This window comes from Lucilia sericata, unplaced genomic scaffold, assembly GCF_015586225.1.
Source record: "Lucilia sericata isolate MDLA Ls3-8-SP2 unplaced genomic scaffold, ASM1558622v1 Contig000053F_arrow, whole genome shotgun sequence".
NCBI classification, from domain to species: Eukaryota; Metazoa; Arthropoda; class Insecta; order Diptera; family Calliphoridae; genus Lucilia; species Lucilia sericata.
In genome coordinates, this window is record NW_023994089.1 from 74,619 (window position 1) to 96,752 (window position 22,134).

The window sequence follows — 22,134 nt, forward strand, 5'->3', positions numbered from 1 at the left end:
TCGATAGTGTAGTCTATAGTCTACTCTGTATAAATAGTTCTAGTTTTTATTATTTAAAAACGCATACTATTGTTAACCCAATAAAAGTATGTAATTTCTTAATTAAACTATTGTCTAGTTTAAATATGTAAAAACATTATTCTTTTTGGAAAGGTAAAAATCACAGATCACTATTCAGAATTTGTTAAATTCTCTAATAATTGATTTTTGGATATAAAACAGATATTGCTAATAGTGTATCAACTTATTTCCATATCCAAATTTGTTTAAATCAAAAAAAATCTAAAATCTTCTTTAATAAAAATTTCAAACATTTTATTAAAATTCATTTTACAAATTTTTGTATACATATTACGAATACGATTTCTTTAATTGTTATTTAGTTCAAGCACAATGCCAAAATTCATCAAAAATATACAATTGCGCACACAGATCATGGCAGATGTAGTGAAATTAGCTTAAAAAAATTATAATAAAAGCAATGAAATAAAGAAAAAAACAACAAAAAATTCTTTTATTTGGTTTTGAGTATCAAATTTTATTATTTATAGTTTATTTTTCACTGGACCATACATTTATGCAAAAAGAAAAACATAATTTTCACATAAATAAATTGAATGAATACATTTTAAACAATTTGAACCAATTAAACTGTTCTATAAGGATTTTGTTACTTTTTTCAATTTGTAAAAAAACGCACACAATTATAAAATATTAATAAAAACTTATAATTGCCCAATAATAAATAGAAAAAAAAAAACAAAATTAAAATAATAATTGTTAAATTAATATAAAAAAAAACAAGTTAAGAAATTTTAAAAATAGCAATTATTAAATAAATTTAAGAACATTTTTAGCTTTTTTTATTATTCACAAATCATACTACTCCTGTATAAGAGCAGCTTCCAAGAAAAAAAGCTTAATTATGAATTAAAAAAGGAGTTGCCTAAAGTTTTATTTGTTTTTTGTTTTGGTGGTGGTTGATAGTTGTGATGATTTGGAGTAGCACACATTTGATGTTGTAAGTTTAACTGTAAACTGTTGTTGATAGGAGTTGTTTAACGTTGCATTTACTTGTGAGTGATGGGAATCATGGTTTCACCAGCAGTAAGAGCCGGCAAAGGAGCGTCTACAGTTAGAACACCATCCTTGCTGAGAGAAGAGCGAATGGATTCGGGATTAACACCCTTGGGCAACAAGAATTCACGGTTGTATTCCCTGTAGACGCTCTTTGTGTCGGATTTCTCTTCATGTTTGGCATGTACCTGAAAAGGGATAAAATGAAAAAGAAATTTAATACAATTTGAAATTGTTTGCAATTGAGAGAGGATAGTAAATCCTCAATCTTTTAAAAGAACATTATTTCATTTAATCTTGCGATTAGTCTGTTAAACAATCCTGACGAATGTATATAGATTTAGCAAATCAATAACTAAATTTAAATATAAATTCTTTTTTAATTTAATCTCAAAATCTTTAATTTGAATAAGATTTTGAAACTGTCAATAAATTTATTAAATCTAACTCCATACACTCACTTAATTGACCAGTTATCACCTGATTTTGCTCATTTTTGGAAAATAATTGTATCTCATAAGTTGAGTGGGTGTTTCGAGATTTGTTTGCAATAAATGGAAAGTATGTACTTGTTTAACAAAGGTGTATTTAAAAAAAAAGATTAATAATATTCATAAATTAAACCGAAAAAAGCTGCCTTGACATCATAATTTGTTGTTTATTTGCAAAAAAAAAAAATTAAACACAAAACATTCTCGAAAATTCAACAAAAGTGTTATCTGCCAAAAAATTAAAATATAAAGATGTACAAAAACATGAAAACTAATTCAATTTAACAAATCTTTAATAGACAAAATCTACAACAAACAAATGAGTCATTTAGGCAAAAATGAATTTTGAAAAAAATAAGAAAAAAATTTAAACAAACAAAAATGTCTTAAAATAAAAAATTTTTGCTCTTAAAAATTTAACCCTCAAAGATGCAAGGAGACCTTTATAAATGTTTAGTATTTTAAAAAACACTTTGTTAAAAAGTTTCTTAAATTTCGAAATAAAAAATTTTAAATATCTAAGCTATTTCCTTTATATTAAAAATCTATCTACTTTTAAGGGTTAATAACTAATTAATATGTATTTATTTTCTCATGTTTATTAAAATTAAATATTTACTCACCAATAATTTTTGGTCAACAGTCTTGACAACAATTTCTTCGGGGGCATATTGACTGACATCAAAACGTAATTTCAATACTTTATTATCACCATCCTCCTATAGAAAGACAAAAACAATAGGAAAACAAACAAAAAAATTAATAATTTATAAATAATTGCAATAAATTATTAATAACGATTACATAATCAAAATAAAGCATTCATAATTCTTAGAATTTTATGTTTATTTATTAAAATTTTTTTAATTAATTATAAAATGAAATGCTACAAACAAAAAAAAAAGTGTTTTATCATATCTCTATAATTAATGCCATGAAAACGTGACAATATTCAATTAACTTTAAGTAGGTGGCAAGAGATTTTTTTAATACATCATCATCATCAACATCACATCATTATGATAGTAAGTGAAAGTTTTATAGAAATTGTTTTCAATTGTAAAAGATTTTGAATAAATTAAAAATAACAAACTTTTTATGATGTTCTGAAATCAATAACTATATAAATAAACCTTCTTATAGTGTTTGAATCTATCGTCTTTAAAATAAAGCTTTAACTTTTGTTATATCTTCTTCATTTTTCGAGATATCCTAACTCATTAGAGAAGTATACTTCGGACTCTAGGTTAAAAATGTATATACTTACAAGAATCTAAAATTTCAAATAATTCTGTTTACTCTAGTTCTTGAATTAGTTAATTTAGAACCATTAATGGTCTAAAGATCCAAATCTTGACTAATGTATCCAACATACGAATGAGAATCTGTCTATAACTTGCTGAGATACTAGCAAAAAACACGAATACGAATTAGAGACTGCCTAAGTCTGATACGACAAAAAAAAAAACAGCTACGAGAACGATGAGCAGAAGAGAGCGAGCGAGCGAGCGAGCGAGCGAGCGAGCGAGCGAGCGAGCGAGCGAGCGAGAGCGAGAGAGCGAGCGAGGAGCGAGCGAGCGAGCGAGCGAGCGAGCGAGCGAGCGCGAGCGAGCGAGCGCGAGCGAGCGAGCGAGAGAGCGAGCGAGCGAGCGAGCGAGCGAGGAGCGAGCGAGAGCGAGCGAGCGAGCAGCGAGCGAGAGCGAGCGAGCGAGCGAGCGAGCGAGCGAGAGCGAGCGAGAGAGCGAGCGAGCGAGCGAGCGAGCGAGAGCGAGCGAGCGAGAGAGCGAGCGAGCGAGCGAGCGAGCGAGCGAGCGAGCGAGCGAGCGAGCGAGCGAGCGCTAGCGAGCGAGCGAGCGAGCGAGAGCGAGAGCGAGCGAGCGAGCAAGCGATCTATCGATCTATCTATATCTATCTATCTATCTATCTATCTATCTATCTATCTATCTATCTATCTATCTATCTATCTATCTATCTATCTATATCTACCTATCTTACTATCTAATCTATATATTGTTTATAAATTAAAGAGTAGTGTTTGTTCGTAATCGATAAACTCAGGAACTATGTTTCGTTGATAGATTTTAATTTTTGGCAATTGCATCTAAACCGCTGGAGCAAAAACTTTAAAACTAAGATACTAAGATAAAATAAAGGCCAAACATAGGGCATGTTCAGCTAGTACCAAATATCGAAATATACCCGCGTATTTTCCACTTTTTTCCATTTTAAATCGTTAATGTTATTAGATTTTCCCGAAAATGATTTATAAACCGATTTAAATGGCCATAGCTTGGTAATCGTTATATAAGTTATACTTCATTAATGATTTTTCTTATTCTTACCTGAATCAAAGGTGAACTGATATCCGAAATGTAATTTTGTTTAGGTCTGGAGGAGAGGGCAGAATTTGTAGTTGAGCTATAATAAACAAAAACATAAACAAATTATTAATAAAATACAAAAAGAAAATGTTAAATTTAACAAATAAATAAAACACTAAATTATACACAAATTAAAATAATATAAAGATTTTAAACAAAATTTTCAAAATTTACCTATAAGAACGTGTATGAGTTTTGGTGTGAGTGGTAAATGAACGATTGAAAGTATTCATAATGATTTAAAAAGAAAATTGTTTTTAATACAAATTAAAATTTAAAGTTAAGACAACAAAGGTTTCTTTAAAACTAACTAAGGAATGGAAAATGAGCTCCAGTTTTTATACAAAAATGTTTGGAGTCAGTTGTAATGGAAAACTAAATTTAGAAAAAAAAATTAAAAACCACCCTTAGAACTCAAATTAAATGGGGAAAACGGATGAATAATCATGTTGTAGAGTCATTATTTAAACTAAAAATAAACTTTGGTTTAGGTTCAATACTAGTTTATAAATGTTAAAGGAAATTTTTATTTAAAGTAGGAAGTGAGTTTAATTTTAGATTTTTTAATATAAAACTAACAGCTGTCGACATTTGTTTAGAAGAAATAGGTGTTAGAATTTAAGATTGTGTGTTGTCATATAAAAGACAATTTTTCAAAAATATTTGAAACACTTGAAAGTGTTTTCAATTTATTATAAAGACATCATGTGTTAGAAGAGGAATGTTTGTATGAATGTTCTGGGAATACGTCAATATATTGAGTTTTAGCAGACATTAAAATTCTTGTAGATTAAAAAAAAGAAAACTTGGCAAATTCTACAGGGAAAAAGTAGAAAATTGTATCGAACAATAAAATTTAATGTGTTTTTATTTCTTTTACAAATTTTTTACTTATTCTGTTTTGTTTTTTTTTTGTGAAATAAATTAAGCAACACTAAAATTAAATGGCGCTTAAAATAATGAGAAAAAAATATATCAAATGTAAACAAAGTTCAATGCAACTGCACAGAAAGAAATAAAGCACTAGTTTGTGAAACAGATATATTACACATACTTTGTTTAGTAAATCAAAATGAATTAAATTAAACTCTAACCTAAAAATATTTCATAGAAGTTTTCTATTTTTTCGTAAAATATCAAAATACTGAAATTTTTTAAAAATAAAAACCATGATTAATCTTTTGTTGTGGAACATGTGTTTAGAAAATCTTTTTTTAACAAATAAACAAAGAAAGAAAATGATATTTTGGAATTCTATTTTGCTTATTAATAAATTTCAAGTGAAATTTTCAAAACTGTCAAACTGATTTGTCATAAAGTATGTCATGAAAACAAAAATTCCCCATTAATTTGACAGGTGAAAACAGAAAAATAAAATTAAAGAAAACAAAAACACATTCTTACGTATTTATATTTAAAAATTTTCTTTATTTTTCAAAAAACATACAAAATAAAAACATTTTAAATGAATATGACTGTGAAAAATGTGTTAAATATATAAAAAAAGAAAAAAAAAAACAACAAAAACAATTTTGTTTGAGTCATGTGTTATTAATATAATTTTGAAATTTGTCAGACTTATGAACAATTTTGAAAAATAAAATAAAATAAAATAAGTATTCGAATGTATTTTGTAATTAGCAACAAAATGTTGAAAATAATTTATAAAATATTAAAAAAATAAACTAAAAAAACTACAAATGAAAAATTAGTTAGTCACTTAAATAAATAAAGTCATTTATATAGATTTTATATGAAAAGAAAAATTAATGTACATATTAACAATTTTTTATTTAATTTTTATAATTTTCACTAAGTTTTAACTAGTTTTAGACCGATATACTTAAGATTCTTGAACCTGTGATATCGCCATAACTTATTTTCTTTTAAAAACATAGTGTATAATTTCGATATTCGTTATCGATAAAAATTTCAATAAAATTTAGGAGATTTCGATCTCTCCTAAATAGAATTAAATGGCGATTTCGATCGATATTCTATACTGTATGTTATCCCTGAGCTGCTCATAATACTATTTGTTCCGTAAGATTTACGATCTGACTCTGGCTTCTCATATTAAACTTAAGGTTTAACTTAATTTAAGTTTATTTTATAAACCAAAGCAAAGATCAAATAAATATGTAAAATAACCTTGTCATATAAAAACAAAAAACTCCAAAAAATAACTAATTATAAAAATAAGATTTTGATTTAATATTACTTTCTAATTTTAATTAGATTTCTAAAAAGAAACAAAACCAATTTTAACAAAAAAAATTATACATTATGTACATTAATTTTTTTCTTTTTTTAAATATTAGCAAACTAAAATGTTTAAATTTTAATATTAATACCTTTTTGTTGTTGTCTTTTTTGTTGTACTGTTATAATATGTTTAACATTATTTTTAATATGAAATATTCATTATTATTATTATTTTTTTGTATTACAGCCAAAAATATATTAGAAATATTTAAACGTCCATTATATTACAATAAATATTACAATGTATAATGTATATAGAGATTTATAAAAGCAGCATTTTATTATTTTTAAAGCCAGTGGAATACAGGAAAAAAGAGTATATAAATAAGATTAAAATATTAATTATTTGTATAAGGAATATATATAAATACAATAGGTAATTAATAATTAAATATAAATTGTATTACTAATAACGGCTGCAGAAAGGGAAATTGAATAAAGTAAATGTTGTAAGTTTTTAAGATTTTACATTAAAAATCGCTAGATTTTTCTGTTGTTTTCTTCTTTTATTTTCTTCACTCATTCTCTCTTCTAAACAAAGTGGCAACACTCTCACGGTTTGAAACTCACCGTTTTTTAGTGAAAAAATGTTGCCTTTATGTTCCTTTGTTACTCTAGTAGACCTTAACAGAACATTTTATGTTGGTTCAATTGATGTTACTCCTGATATGGCGCTTTATGCAAAAACGAACGGTTGCCCTTCTTGCCAAGGTAAATTTTTGACATAAAGTTTTTTATCCCCAAAATAAGACGTATTTTCGTGGTCATTGGGATTAGGTTGATAGTCGGAACCAATTATGGGATAATTTAGTACTTTTTTCAAAACCTTTTGATAAGGTAAAATATGACGGTACCCCCACACATTTTAGGTAGTCTAGTCTATAGTCTATTCTATAGTCTAGTCCATAGTCTAGTCTATAGTCTAGTCTATAGTCTAGTCTATAGTCTAGTCTATAGTCTAGTCTATAGTCTAGTCTATAGTCTAGTCTATAGTCTAGTCTATAGTCTAGTCTATAGTCAGTCTATAGTCTAGTCTATTGTCTAGTCTATAGTCTAGTCTATAGTCTAGTCTATAGTCTAGTCTATAGTCTAGTCTATAGTCTAGTCTATAGTCTAGTCTATAGTCTAGTCTATAGTCTAGTCTATAGTCTAGTCTATAGTCTAGTCTATAGTCTAGTCTATAGTCTAGTCTATAGTCTAGTCTATAGTCTAGTCTATAGTCTAGTCTATAGTCTAGTCTATAGTCTAGTCTATAGTCTAGTCTATAGTCTAGTCTATAGTCTATAGTCTAGTCTATAGTCTAGTCTATAGTCTAGTCTATAGTCTAGTCTAGTCTATAGTCTAGTCTATAGTCTAGTCTATAGTCTAGTCTATAGTCAGTCTATAGTCTAGTCTATAGTCTAGTCTATAGTCTAGTCTATAGTCTAGTCTATAGTCTAGTCTATAGTCTAGTCTATAGTCTAGTCTATAGTCTAGTCTATAGTCTAGTCTATAGTCTAGTCCTATAGTCTAGTCTATAGTCTAGTCCTATAGTCTAGTCTATAGTCTAGTCTATAGTCTAGTCTATAGTCTAGTCTATAGTCTAGTCTATAGTCTAGTCTATAGTCTAGTCTATAGTCTAGTCTATAGTCTAGTCTATAGTCTAGTCTATAGTCTAGTCTATAGTCTAGTCTATAGTCTAGTCTATAGTCTAGTCTATAGTCTAGTCTATAGTCTAGTCTATAGTCTTGTCTATAGTATAGTCTATAGTCTAATCTATGGTCTAGTATATAGTCTAGTCTATAGTCTATATCTAGTGTATCTAATCTAATCTATATCTAATCTATAGTCAGGCTATCTAGTGTAGCTGAAAATTCCTTTTGAACTTTAAAAACTAAAAAAGTACTATTTTTGTTACAATTTAGTTCTATTCTAAATACCTGGTCGGAACCCTCAATCGTATTGAGGAGACCTTGATGAGTACATCAAGGCAGGAGTGGGTAAATATCTTAATTAAAAATAATGGAAATCGTCAAAAAAATTAACTATGTAACCTTACTTTGTATTACGTTTATAAATATCATTAAGCTACTTATTTTTCAACAAATAATTTAAAATAAAAAAATGTCATATTAAATTTTCCAAAATTTCTTACTTAAAAGTTCATTATCCTCTGATAAATTTTATCAGTTTTGATACAAGTAAATTTTTTAAAATGACTTTGAATGGCGTTAATATTTATTACTTTTAAATACATACATAACATAATAAATATACATACCTACATAAACACATTTGGTAAACATATTTACACATTATAAAAACAAACAAAAAAATATATTTTTGTATCGCGTAAATTTATTGAATTAATAAACATTCAATAAAGCAAACAAAAAAAAAACAAGATTTTTGTAAATTTATGACATCATGTCTTGGCTGCTAGTTAATTTGCATATTTTTTTGTATTTTAATCATCATAATTAGTTGTAATATTATTTACAAATTATTCAAATCAATTATGAGAAGTATATAGTGATGTAAATGTTTAATTAATAATAATTGTAATTGAAAGCTTAGTGGCTGTATAGAGCGGAAATGTTTTTTTTAATTGTTAGAAATTTTAGGAAAATAAATATTGATTTTCAATATTTAAGAAATTGAAGTGTATTTACATAGATTTTAATTAAAAATCAAACTAAAATTGAAAATTTTATAATATTTTGAATTGAATTGAGAATTTCCGCTAGTTAACCAGTTAAAATTATATGATTTGAAAAGTTTTGACGTTTGGCCATTGAACTGGAACTGGACAAGTGGAAGGAAGAATATATAACAGTGGTTAAACCTATATTTTAAACTCGACAGATTAGACTTTTAGATGACATAACAGATTTTATAAATCTGGTATGTGCTGGTAAAGCGTCTCAAATATGACACGATATCTGCAAAACCTGATGTGATGAATAAACTCTTAGATTTGGATTGAAGGTTGCTCAATCTTTTAGGAAAGTCGATGGTTTTGTTGGCCTATGCAATCCAATCAAGATTTAAACTAATGTAAATAAATATATAAATAACCATTCAAAGTTTTTATTTCTTTACGATTAAATAAAAACTATTATTATTTTCTATAAATTTTTATTTCATTATCATTATAAAAAAAACATTATAAAATCTTTACCTTTTATGGTTATTTTTATCATTTTTATGCAAGAAAACGTTTAATTTCTCACATCTCTAACAGTAACAATCTTATAAAATTCACCATACGTTTCTATGCAGTTAAAAAAGAAACATGACTTAACTTACAATTTAAAAAAAATTGTATTTTAAGTTGCAAAATATAATTTGCATACACTTTCATGTCATTTCGCATATACAATTTGCTGTGTAGTTTTTTTCCAACGATACGTTACATTTCCATATTTGAACTTTATAGTCGGTTAAATTTCTATGCTTAAACTTAAACTGCTGATGTGTCGAGCAGAGAGTGTTGAGAGAGAAACCGCTTACTAACACCCGCCACCATTTGTACCACATTCTGAACTTGAAAATTTAATTGAAAATAAAAACAATTTTTCAAAATGATTATCTTTTAGAAATATATACACTCACTCACACTTTCAGACATAATATTCAATAAGTGCTAACTGAATATTGTTTATTATTTAAAGTAATGATAATGTATTTTGCATGTGGGTTACAATTCCGGATTTAAAGGAATTTGTTCTTTGTAAAACTATAAATTAAAAAAAAAAATAAACAACAATGAAGAATGTATGTAAATTCGCTTGTCTGAGCTGATGAGCCGATCTAGAGAACGGTTATAACTTTGATAGCAAAACTTTTTTAAAAAATTTACCTCCCTATTAGGCCACATTATAAACGAACTGTGTAATCCAGTAATTTCCAAATAATTGGTCCGATTATAATAATATTTCGCATGTCTAGAGAGGAAGTGTTGTCAAGTTTATATTTTTATTCAATCAATCGGGGGCGGGCACATTGGTCCCCATATTAGAACAACTCTGCTAAACAAAAATGATTCTAAATCATAAATAATTGGATTTTAATTTTTTTTTAAGTATTATGAAAATTATTTTAATTTTAGACTAATTTATTCTTTAACAACTCTGTCTTATTTATTACTAACAGTTTAATTATGAAAACTTGAGTTACTTTATATAGTGCTCAAAATCTAACAAATTTCCTATAAATTATAACCAACGACTTATGGGTGGGTGTTTACAAGTAATAATTTTTAATTAATTCAAGGATTTTCTATAAGATAATCATAAAAAATTAAAATATCTATTAAAAACCTATTGTGTAATACTTATAAATAGATATTCTAAAAATATCTGTTAAATAAATATTGAATTGAAATGATCGAGTCCCATGACTTGACGTTTAAAACTATAAACCAGCCCAAAGCAATATATTAATTAAAATTAAACTGTTTCACGGGTCTGTACTATAAAGTGTTAAAAGGGCTGATTTTATAACAGTTTTCTCCAATCTAGTGCTTTTTTACTTTACCAAAAAAATCTTTAATTTGAAAGTAGGATGTACATCAGATCCGATATCGGGCCTGTCGAGGGCCCATTTCATGAAAATGTTGGTGGAAAAAATTTTATATAACGATTTATGAAAGAGATTATCGTCCAATTTTCAGAAACTTAGTTTCATTCCAATAAGTTTTCGTGAGAGTTATAATATCTGGTATACTATCACTCCCAAGATATTTGGATCTATAAATATATAGAAACTTAGACAAAAAACACTGTGAGAAATAAATCTACACTTATTTAAAGTTGTGCTTTCTCAATAAAGAGATATCCAGGAAAAATGGTATTAGTTCCATTACTAATTCTAGAAGTTAATTTTTATTCGAAGTAAGCACCCTCGCAACAGGTTCTAGGAAAGCTTTTAGAAAAAAGTTTAAACTTCTAAGAAACAGCTATGTAACTAGTTCTTGAGTGGAAATTAAAAAAAGATTGATACACCAGTTTCTAGAAACACGATTTGTTACTATTCTATTTAAAAATATTAAACAAATAGGTATTAAGTAATCTTTAAACTTTTCCTTGTTTAGATATTCATTAAATTGATATTGACAAAGTATTTTTAAAAAAAATTGTAGTATTCTGTTTTTCTTGCATTTGTTTATAATAAAACATATTATTAGTGTTAATAAAATAAACAATTTCAAAACAATTTTATACGAAATCTAAATATTTCACAATTATGCAGAGCGTATGTGTAAACATCATTAGTTTCCATCGATAAGATTGTATTTAAAACAGCAGATGAGATCATGCAAATTATATTTGAATTTTTTATATAAATGCATTTAAATACGAAACTACAGAAAAAAAGTAATCAAGTTTAATCTAAACAAAAAATTTATTTAAACAAATCTAAATATAAATATTAATCAAATAACAACTACTGGAAGAATTTGCAAAGAAATACTAAACATATGTTACAAAATTTTAAACATTAAATATGAAAAAAAGTTTTGAAATACTATAAAATATTCAAAATTTGACATACAAATTAGACACTTGTTTTGAATTTCTTTTAGTGTACATGTTGTATCCTATGGGAGGGATGAGTTCTACATTTCAATTTTATACAAAAAACGATAAAAAATATTACAAATTTTATTATCTTTCAATTTTTTTTTTTTTTAATTCAGAATGAAAAAAACAAAATATTCGAGAAAAAAACAAATGTTTGTTCTGTTATAAAATACACCTTATTTCTTGTTTTTGTTTTTCTCTAATACGAATAGGAATAAATGAAAAAATTATATTCACACACACGGAAAAAAAATCAACAAATACAAATATACACCGATTCAAAGTTTATTCAAAATGTTTATTTTTAAATCAAACCAAGCATGACATCATCATCGATGAGAGAATAAAAGAGAAAAAGGGAGAATTTTGCTCGATTTCTGGCTATTCAGTGTACAGACGTAACGTATGAATTTCATTTATTACCATGCCAACCAGACAATGGCATACAGCAGTAGTCAGTCGGTCAGAGTTAGCAAAAGTGGGATGAATGTCTGCCTGTTTGGCTAAATGTGTTTATTTGATGGTAACACTGATTATAACTATTATTTCTTGTTGAAATTTGTTTTTTTTAACTCATAGTTAACGGTTATTTTATGGCATAGAGAGAGAGAACTACTGTTAAACTAGACGCCAGTAATGGGTTTGTTTACACTTTAAGAAATTTGTAGTTTGTAATTATTATTTGTTAATAAATTTTTAGTTAATATGTTCTTAATTAGTTTGTAACATAATATGTACTTTTTATTAAAAAAGTATCAAATTCAAATAGGAAATGTATGCCAAAATAAACATTGGTTTAATAACCTAAATTTTTCTAGCAGCCCACGCAAAAATAATAAAAAATTCTTTCTTTCTTGACATTTATCATAATGTTTATATCGTGACCCTTTAAAATTAGCATATGTTCAAGAAACCTCATGCGGAAGTAACCTATCAACTTTCAGCTAATTAACTTTTTTTCTATATTCTAGTTTAATTATATTTTTTTATTATTATTATTTTCTCTTTAATTTTAAAACAAAGATATTGGCTGAACAAAATATGACATAAATAATTTTAAAAATCAATCTAAACGTCACAAAAAATAAGCGCCTACACACCTGTTTAAAGTATACCACCTATTCAATTTAAAGTAATTTAGAATGTTGTAAATTGTATTTCTAAATCTGTAAAGCGATTAACAAAAAAATATTTTAACGGCTAAAACACACATAAATTAACACAAGTGTTTAACTTAATGTACTTCATTATTATTTATTTCAAATTGTAATACAATAGAACAATTGTTAATGTCATAACAAAAGACAGAGTTTGTCATAAATCTAAAAATATCCAGATATGGACATTAGAAATTTTGAAACATTTATTCGTAAAAAGGTATCTTTTACTTCTAAAACATATACAAAACTAATCAGAGTAAAGCTATGTATACACGGTTGTCAGATCTTACAACGTTGGCAGACAAATTTTCAGAAAATGTCTATCAACTTATAATTTATGTTTTGCAACATTGTTAGAAAAATCATTATCAGTATATTGCAAAACAATAATGTTGTCAGACATCTAGCAAACGTGTAAACACATTACGTTGGCATTGTCAGATAATAATCTGGCAAGTTTTATTATCAGATGAGAGAATTTTCTGCATCTCACAATGTAATCATTGGCAACTTTTACATAGAACAATCTGACAACAGTGCAAACTGACAATTTTTGTTGGCAGATAAATTTGATATCTGACAGATTTGATAAATCTGGCAATGAGGTTTTCTTACAACCGTCTGAACTGATTGCCAGATATGTCAACATTGTAAGATCTGACAACCGTGTCAGCTTATATATTAACTTTTATAAATTTGTTCTATATAACGATTCTGGATTAAGTTTTTTTATAATTTTTGTTCGAAATTGTCAAACTTGTAACTAGTTCCACTATAGCTTTCAAAAACAAATATTGTACAACTTATTTGGAATAGCTTTTAAACTAGTTCTTTTGCAGTGAGTTTTGTTTAAAGTCAAACTGAAAAAAACTGTAGTAAAAAACAAAAATTGGTTACATTACTAGTTCCAAGTCTGCCCTTTAAATATGAATTAGTTCTAGAACTAGTCAATTAAAAATATCTTCATTATACTGAAATTCTTATTAAATTACCTAATTTTCCATCCCTGTTATACATAGTAGAAACGTAAATAGTAGTAAATTTTTAATTGTTGTGATATTGCAGTAATTCAAACAGATTGTGATGTATGTATTTGTGTTTACACAAGAAAAAGTTCAAAAGACGTTGACAGTTCTTCTTCTTTGTTGTTATCAGTAAAAAAATAAGTACCTATTCTATAGATCAGTGGTTCCCACAGTATCGCGATATTCGTTCGCTAGAGTTTTTTAATAATTCGTTATAGTTTAATGAATGCTTTTGTTAGAGCTTTAAGTTTTCGAGATCTTAAATGTTTCTAAAAGAAGTTAGAATTTTAAATTTTCTAAAGAAATCTTTCGTTAAAGTTTTCTGTCTAAAAGCTAAAGCTAGAGTTTTCTAAAAGAAGTCTTTTGCTAGAGCTTTAAAATTTCTGAAGGAACTTCAGAACTTTCTAATACAGTTTTTGCTAGGGCTATTCCTTATTTAATGAAAGGAAATGCTAGTGCTTTCTTTAACCTTTCTAAGTGAAATTTAAACTTTTTCTAGTTTGAGCTTTTTTCGCTAGAGCTTGAAGTTTTCTAAAAGAAACCATTCACAAGAGCCTTAAGTTTTCAAAAAGAAATAATTTAATAGAGCTTTAAATTGTCTAAAGAAAACATTCACAAAGCTTCAAGTTTCCAAGTTTTATAAAACATACTATCGTTAGAGCTTTAAGTTTTCTAAAATAAACCATTCACCAGAAATAATTTGATAGAGCTTTAAGTTTTCTAAAGAAAACTTTCACAAAAGCTACAAGTTTCTAAAGAAATCTTTCGTTAAAATCTCAAGTTTTCTAAAAGATATCTTTCGCTATAATTTTAAATGGGTCAGAGAACGTAACATATAGGTTTAGGAAAGGACTGCCATTTGGGAACCTTTGCTAGAGATAATTAAACAATTCACGTTAGAAACGTGTTTATTATACGTAGTAAATATTATGCATGTTTGCAATAAAGAATGGTAACAATAATGTATTTTAGACAATAAAAATTCTGCATAAACTTCAAAAATACTGCAGTTTTTCATAACTCATATTATTATTAAAGTAATCAAAATTTTCACGAGTTAATTATGATAAAATACCAATGGATTTTTAAGGACTATAAGAACTAGTACTTAAGTAAGTTTAGACTCTAGTATCATTTTTAAAAACTTAAGAGCCAATTCGCCTCCTAGGTTAGGTTTTAAAGCCAGTGATAAAATTTGTTTACTGGAGGACATTGTGACTGGATTGAAGGTCTAAACACGTGACAGAAAAGAAATCATAAGTTGTTTTGAAGTAAGCTTTCACTTGGAAACGGTGTAAATGAAATTAGATACTAGGATTATACATAATTCGAAAGGTCAAATATTCTATTTCAAAATATAACAAATACCTTTAAATATCCCACAAATACATGTTTATTTTACATTACTATATATGATTGTATATATATCTTTTAATCTTACAATCTAATGACAAAATCATTTCCATATTTCTTTTCCGCACCAGGGGTAGAGGGTAGGAAGTCAAATACACTTGTATCAAATGACTTCATGTTAAAGAAATGAACTTTATTTTGAAATGAGTCATGTATAGAACAGAAACCAAAGAAACACAAATATTTAAACAGACAACAGACTACCAACGACATTTAAGCACGTTTTTGGGTATTAAAGAAATAGTGACCTCATAGATTTGTACATAAATACATTATATATATATATGTATGTGCATATGTATATTGATATACATAAGTATACAAAAGAATAAACAGTCAATTGAATAACCAAAACAAAAATTTTGTACTATATGTAGACGACACTCTGAAGCGCGTTAAATTTTTTCGATGGCAAATTAGAGGGGGTAAAAAGTTTAAGGTCGTAAAAAAACACAAAACAAAATTTAAAGGGAAATAATTTGTTCTTTGTAAAGCGATATTGAGAAAGAAAACAAGAAAGGAACTTAAAAAAATGAGTATTGTATATTTCAAACTTGCTTTAGCATAAAAATACAGCTTAAGCGACAAGCGACAGAAGTTTAGAAGCAATAATTTGCTAAAAAAAATACATTAGATATTTAATACCTAAACTTTCCTGCTATCAAACGTCTGTCGCTTTAATTCTGTTTTACCTCAGAAAAGTGAAGTTTTTAAAGTCTATTTCTATGTCTATTAAACGTTTGTTTAAATCGTTAGATTTAGGTCAATTTTTCGTTTCCATCAGCATTTGAAAATAAGCCAACTACGGCAAAACTTAGTGGGAGGTATAGTATAATATTTGTATACAAATTATTACTTTCTTTTGTAATTTATTACATAAACTACTACATATAACTAAAAATGTCTTCCATGAAACATAGAAAATTTTCTACACAACAATTATAATGGCTTTTTCTTAGAAGAAACCGTTTAAAAGGAGCAGGGTGTGTTTAGATAGAAAACAAACTAAAAAAACAAATATAATTACTTTAATTATGAACAATAAAATGAATTGGCTATTTTAATGTGATAATCAATAGTAACCAACAACAATTTTAGTAAAATGACTTTTAAATTGTTTTTTTTTTTTTTTTTTGGGTTAATCCATATTATTGCATGTTTCAATGCAAATGAAAGGCATAACATTTAAATGCAAAAATATACTATAAAGTAAATTTTGATTTAAATATTTTCAGCAAAACATTCGCTGAATCATTTCATTAAAAAATTGAAAGTATTAAGTATTCAAATCTTCTGAAATATATTCCATCATGAAATTGAAAAAAACAAAAAAAAAGTTTCTGGAAAAGTTCATAAACGGTACGGAAATTTATATAATTGGAACCCAAAACTCTAAATTCGAGACAATCACCCCTATTGCCAATCAACATTTCACGTGAAATATGTTCCCTTTTAACTTTTTTCGTTCACTAACTTTTTTGTTGTGAAAAAATTGCCCTGTTGCGAAATTTGTTGATGGAATGATGGAATTTTGTAAACATTGAACCGCTGTTGCATACAAAAGCAACTATTGTGAATGAATTGTTCACAACAAGTTCTCGATAACAAAATTTCACTTCTATTGGCGATAAGGGTGAATGTGTTTACGCTTTATGAAGTTTAGCTTATAAGACAGTCGATTCAAGCAGCCTTTATGTTATTCGAAACGAATCATACATTGACAATCACACAGGACTACTTTGAGCCCATGATCGATGTTGCATCGAACCAACTAGAAAGATCCGCCAAATGGTGCAATAATGGAAAAAAGAGTCAAAGATAGAGAAAGTGTTCGATATTTTTGTCATTTTAAACTAAAATTCAATAAGCTATGGTAAAACTTGGTCTTATTGTATGATCTTTATGGGAACTTCAAAATCAGAACAGTCTAAACTTTAGACTCTAAAGAGATTGAAATTCAAACTACAGCGAGTATTAGAATATATAAACGATTTAACTTAAATTTCTGTTCTCTCTCTCTCTCTCTCTGTAATCTGTAGACATCGGTAAAATTCATATCGATTGTCTGGCACCGAGTTCATTAAGTTAAGAAAAGTTAAAGTTAAAAAAATATATCAAACTATTTAGAGAGGTCGATTAGGTATATTTAAGGGGGCATTTTAACTCCGATCAAGATTCTTGTTTACAATATATCCATTAGAGATCTGATGCAGTTCAAACAATAATTTACAGATGACACAAATGGATGAATAAAATTAGGCGAAAAGGTGGTGTAATAGGATGTTCGTATTATCCTGCCTTTGGTCCTGAAAACGAGTACGAAGAATAGATTGGCTATTGGTAGAAATTCAATAAAACTTCTAGTGTAGATATTGTAAACATTTCTATTAACTCTGCGATATGCGAACTAGACAAAGAAGATATTGTACAACACCTCCATTATGACTATTTCATTCTTCCGGAAATTTAAGAGATTAAGATTATATCTAAATACAAAGTTCTAAAAACTTAACACAATCGAACCTAGTGGAATTAAAGTACTAATTATTTCGCACATGATTCATAAAATCATCTAGATTAAAGACGACAAGTGTACTCACTAAATTGCGAGCAGCCCACTCAATGTTGATGCGATTAATTTTAAGTGGGAAACAATTCACGGGACTCATACCATTATGTAGTACAGTGAATCATGATTTTAACATGTTACATACTTATTATTAAGTGATAAATTAGAATTTTTTTCTATAGAAATTTGGAAAATATATTATTTGATTAACTAAAATATGTATTTCAAAAATATTTGAATTATTCATAAACATCTTCTATCAATATTACTAAATTTCTTTCACATTTGAACATTTCATCTAAAGTTTTATTTTAAATAAATATTTCTAAAAAAAAATCATTGAAAACCATATACAAATTTATTGTACAAATATTTACTTAAATAAACACATGCTGCAAAAGTAATAATAATAATATTTTATAATATTAACTAATGGAATTAAAGTGTTTGTTCAATAACATTTGTATTCTATTTAATTTTTCAACAGCCACACATACTCATCCAAGAACAATTTAAATCAACGACCTTGTTATTAAATTAAATTTATTAAATATTTAATAGTATGAAATATGTATTTTATCAGCAAAAAAAAAAAAATAAAATAGAAAATTCCTGAAAATTCCTGAAAATTGTTCAAGTATTAAAAAGATTTGGGTAATAATGTAACTGGAAATGCAATTTCCAATTAGTGGGCGTTTAACAAATATGAATTTTAAATTTTCCTATTAGATTTTTTCGTCATGTGTATAATTACTTTTATATGTGAGTGTAATTTTTATATTCCTTTTGGAGTAGATAAAAAAATGTGTTCTATTAGTTGTTTTCTGATTATATAGATAATCTTAAGATAAAATTTCATTGTACAACAATTGTATTTATGTGCATATGTATAATGTATATTTTTTTTTTCTACAGAAAAAAAAAAGAAATTTTATTCTAAAAATATCTGAAATTTTTCTTGTATTTCTTTCTTAAATAATATTTTCTTTTTTATTTATTTTTCTGAGATTTGAAAGATTTGCCTAAACGTGTGTGTCTATCATAAAAATTGTTGGTTTTTTTCCTTTAAATACTTAGTTTTGTGTGTTGCCCGTGTAAACATGTTGGTTGGTTTGTTGCTTGGCAATACATTTTTTTAAAACTTTTTTTCTTAGTTTTTTTTTTAATATACTACACATGTATTTTTGTTTAGAATCCGTTTGGGCTGAAGTAGAAAATACCGCCAAGTAGGAGGTCGTTGTTATAGAAAGGCACTCAAACGTGTTAAAATCAAAAAAAGAACAGAAACTGTGGAGTGTCATGGAAACATTTCATTTGGATATCATTTATAATTAATTAAAATTTATAATAAAATCACTAATTAAGTTTAAATTTGTTTTTGAAACTAATTAGTTCTTTGAAATTTGAAAAAATTTTGTAAAATATTACAATTTCACAATCTGGCCTAATTTATCTGGCCTAAATTAGTTGATAAATGAACGGCATACCTTCTGAAACTCATACGTTCTCAACGTGTTTGCTATAATTACAGGGCATTGTAAATATGGCATATGTATATGCTAGACGACTTGGAATACCTTATAATGGCTTCTATAGGAGTTGTCATGATGACTAAAAAGACGAATTAATAGACCACCTTCTATGTCATTACCCTGCATTAGGAGACATTCGCTCTGAACATCCAATGACACTTTGACGACTTATCACAATTATCTAGCATAGGGCTAGATCGCCTTAATATCTTTATCAGACAAAAACCGTGCATACTGGAGTCTTTGGGGCTCCCCAGCTATCTTTTCCTATATTATTTTTTTTCCTTTAACACTGTTTTATTTTTCTTCTCGAACTTTTAATTCATTCTAAACTCTATTCACTCTCGCCATCTTATATTCTTCTTTTTAATATTTTTCCGGGAATCACAAAGGGACCATTAGGATCCTTACCTATCCAATGAATTAAAGGTGAGGCAAAAAGTTGAAATTTTAAAGTTCAAATCAATGTTTGATTTAAGAGATAATACAAAATGAGGTTTTTTATAATATTAGACTAGTAGGCCTCAAAAAGTTATGACCAGTGTAATTGTTTAAATCGAATTACAAACAAATCAAAATGTTAAGTCAAATATAGAGAAAAATATTTTATGGATTTTAGATAGTCAGATTTTTAGAACTGATCTTTTAAACAGAAATCGAGGGTCTTTAAGATCAAAAGTAACTCTTGGTTATTTACAAAAATTGTACAGATCATGTGAGTTTGGAATTTCAGGCAAATCTGGGAATCCAAAATGGTTATTTTTAGTTTGGAGAAAGAATTTAAAGCCACAGTTATGGCAAAGAAGTTCTGAATATCTCATATCGCTAACAAATACCTACTAAAATAGTTATCGAACAAGTTAAAAATTGATAGATCTTAAATTATACAACTTCTCCGACTGAAACCAGTGGAAATTTTTAAATGTGGGATTGAATTGAACTATTGATTTATATAGTTTTAAACAATTTATTTAGTAATAATTCCACTTTCTCAAAAATTCCATCCCGAATTCTGTGACAGGCCTGTCCTTTCGAAATAAAAAAGTTTAAAAATTGTTTGAAAATATGAATTTTTTTTTTTAAATCTAAAGAATTTTACTTCAAATTTAATCGAAATGTAACTAACTACAACCCACGGTACTTGTTTTTCTTTGGCCCACAATAATTCATTCAACCTTTTTCAATGAACGAATTATACAAAAAAAAAAATACACGAAAAATCTAAAAAGAAATAACTCACCGTTATTGTTGTTTTAGTTGTTGTTGGTTAATAAAATGTAACACTAACAACCACAATGAAAACAACAATAACAAAAGCAACAACAACAAGAAATCTACCTCCGCAAAATAAATCATTTGGCAACGTAGACAAGAAAAAAGCACAAAAAAGAAAAGAAATATTTACTTTATTTATTCTCTTCGCTTTTAGGTTGGTTAATAATCGTTGTTGTTGTTTTTATTTTATGACACTAATGTGTGGGAAACTAAATTAAAAATTTGAAAAAAACCTATTTGAAGCAGGAAACAATGTCAAAAATTGCAATACTAAATGACACTACTAATAACCATTAGAATAAGTACAAAAAATGCCGGTAAAGAAAAATATCCGTTTCCTTTTTACTCTCAACATATTAACCAATTAGCATTTAACTAAAATTGTAACCCTTTCAATTAGCAGCCGTTATTTGTTGAGGTTTATTTAAATTTTTATTCTTGGACTAATTTCGACATCATTTTCTCATTACATACCTGGTGCTTTCGAAGAAATTAGCTTCACGATTCATGAGTTCATGACGGAATTTAGCCATTTCTTCTTCCATTTTACGCATTTCAGAATCGAAACGTTCTCTAATACTGCTGAATTCTGTATCGATAACGCTGAAGTCACCCAATTTGATAGGAATATTACGCTTGTTAGTATCGGCCATTATGATGGATTTTTTTGTTTTTTTAATTTATTTAATCACACAATATGAAATTTCACCAAAAAATATTTGCTTTTTTTGTTTTTGTATATTTTCTAGTACACAATTTGTTTATCTTGTTGTTGCGCTAGAGAGATATTCTTTTCTTTTTGTTTGTTTAGCACTTGTTTTAAGTTGTTCACACTTTGCTTTTATCTTAAAGACTGTTTTGTATTTGCGTTGGTTTTGTGCTTTTATTTGACACATGTGTAATGAAAATCTAATAAGAAATTATAGCAGTTTCTAGCAGTTGTTTGCAGCGTTGCATTAAATGGCAGCAGTGTTGTATGAGTGGGAGTTTTTAGTGAACAGTTGTGAAAAAAAGTATATGAGTTTGTTATTTTATTACATTAACGGTAATTTTTTCAAGAAAAATATGATTTTTAGCAAAAATTTAACTTTTTACTGCAATATTTTGTATAATTAAAAAAATTCAGTAAAATTTAACGTTTTATTTTGTAGAAATAGGTTTTATTATATTATTTACTATCTTCATAAATGCTTTATTTTGTAAAATATATTGTATATTTTAATTTTTTATAATATGCAAAGCAAATAAACAATTTGCAATTTAAGAATTCTATAGAATTTAGTGGAAAATTATGGAATTTATATTAATTTTAGAATTTTTATAAAAAATACTTTTCAATATAAAAAATTTGTCATCTTATTACACACAGAAATATGTGTTGT

General features: G+C 27.0%; 1 protein-coding gene across 2 annotated transcripts; it reads right to left on the reverse strand.

Annotated features, from left to right (window-relative positions):
* Window positions 1-805: 805 nt before the first annotated feature.
* Window positions 806-21,623, reverse strand: LOC119616025 (heat shock protein beta-1). Of its 2 annotated transcripts, XM_037972163.1 has the most exons (5): window positions 21,227-21,623; window positions 6,304-6,330; window positions 3,911-3,986; window positions 2,192-2,287; window positions 806-1,265 (listed from the first exon to the last, which is right to left on the reverse strand). In XM_037972163.1, exons 1-5 carry the CDS (start codon window positions 21,403-21,405, stop codon window positions 1,071-1,073), a joined length of 573 nt encoding a protein of 190 aa, XP_037828091.1. In that variant the 5' UTR covers window positions 21,406-21,623; the 3' UTR covers window positions 806-1,070. The 2 variants fall into 2 exon arrangements, with proteins under 2 accessions (XP_037828091.1, XP_037828092.1); XM_037972164.1 differs by lacking the exon at window positions 6,304-6,330 and having other exon boundaries at window positions 21,227-21,621.
* Window positions 21,624-22,134: the final 511 nt, after the last annotated feature.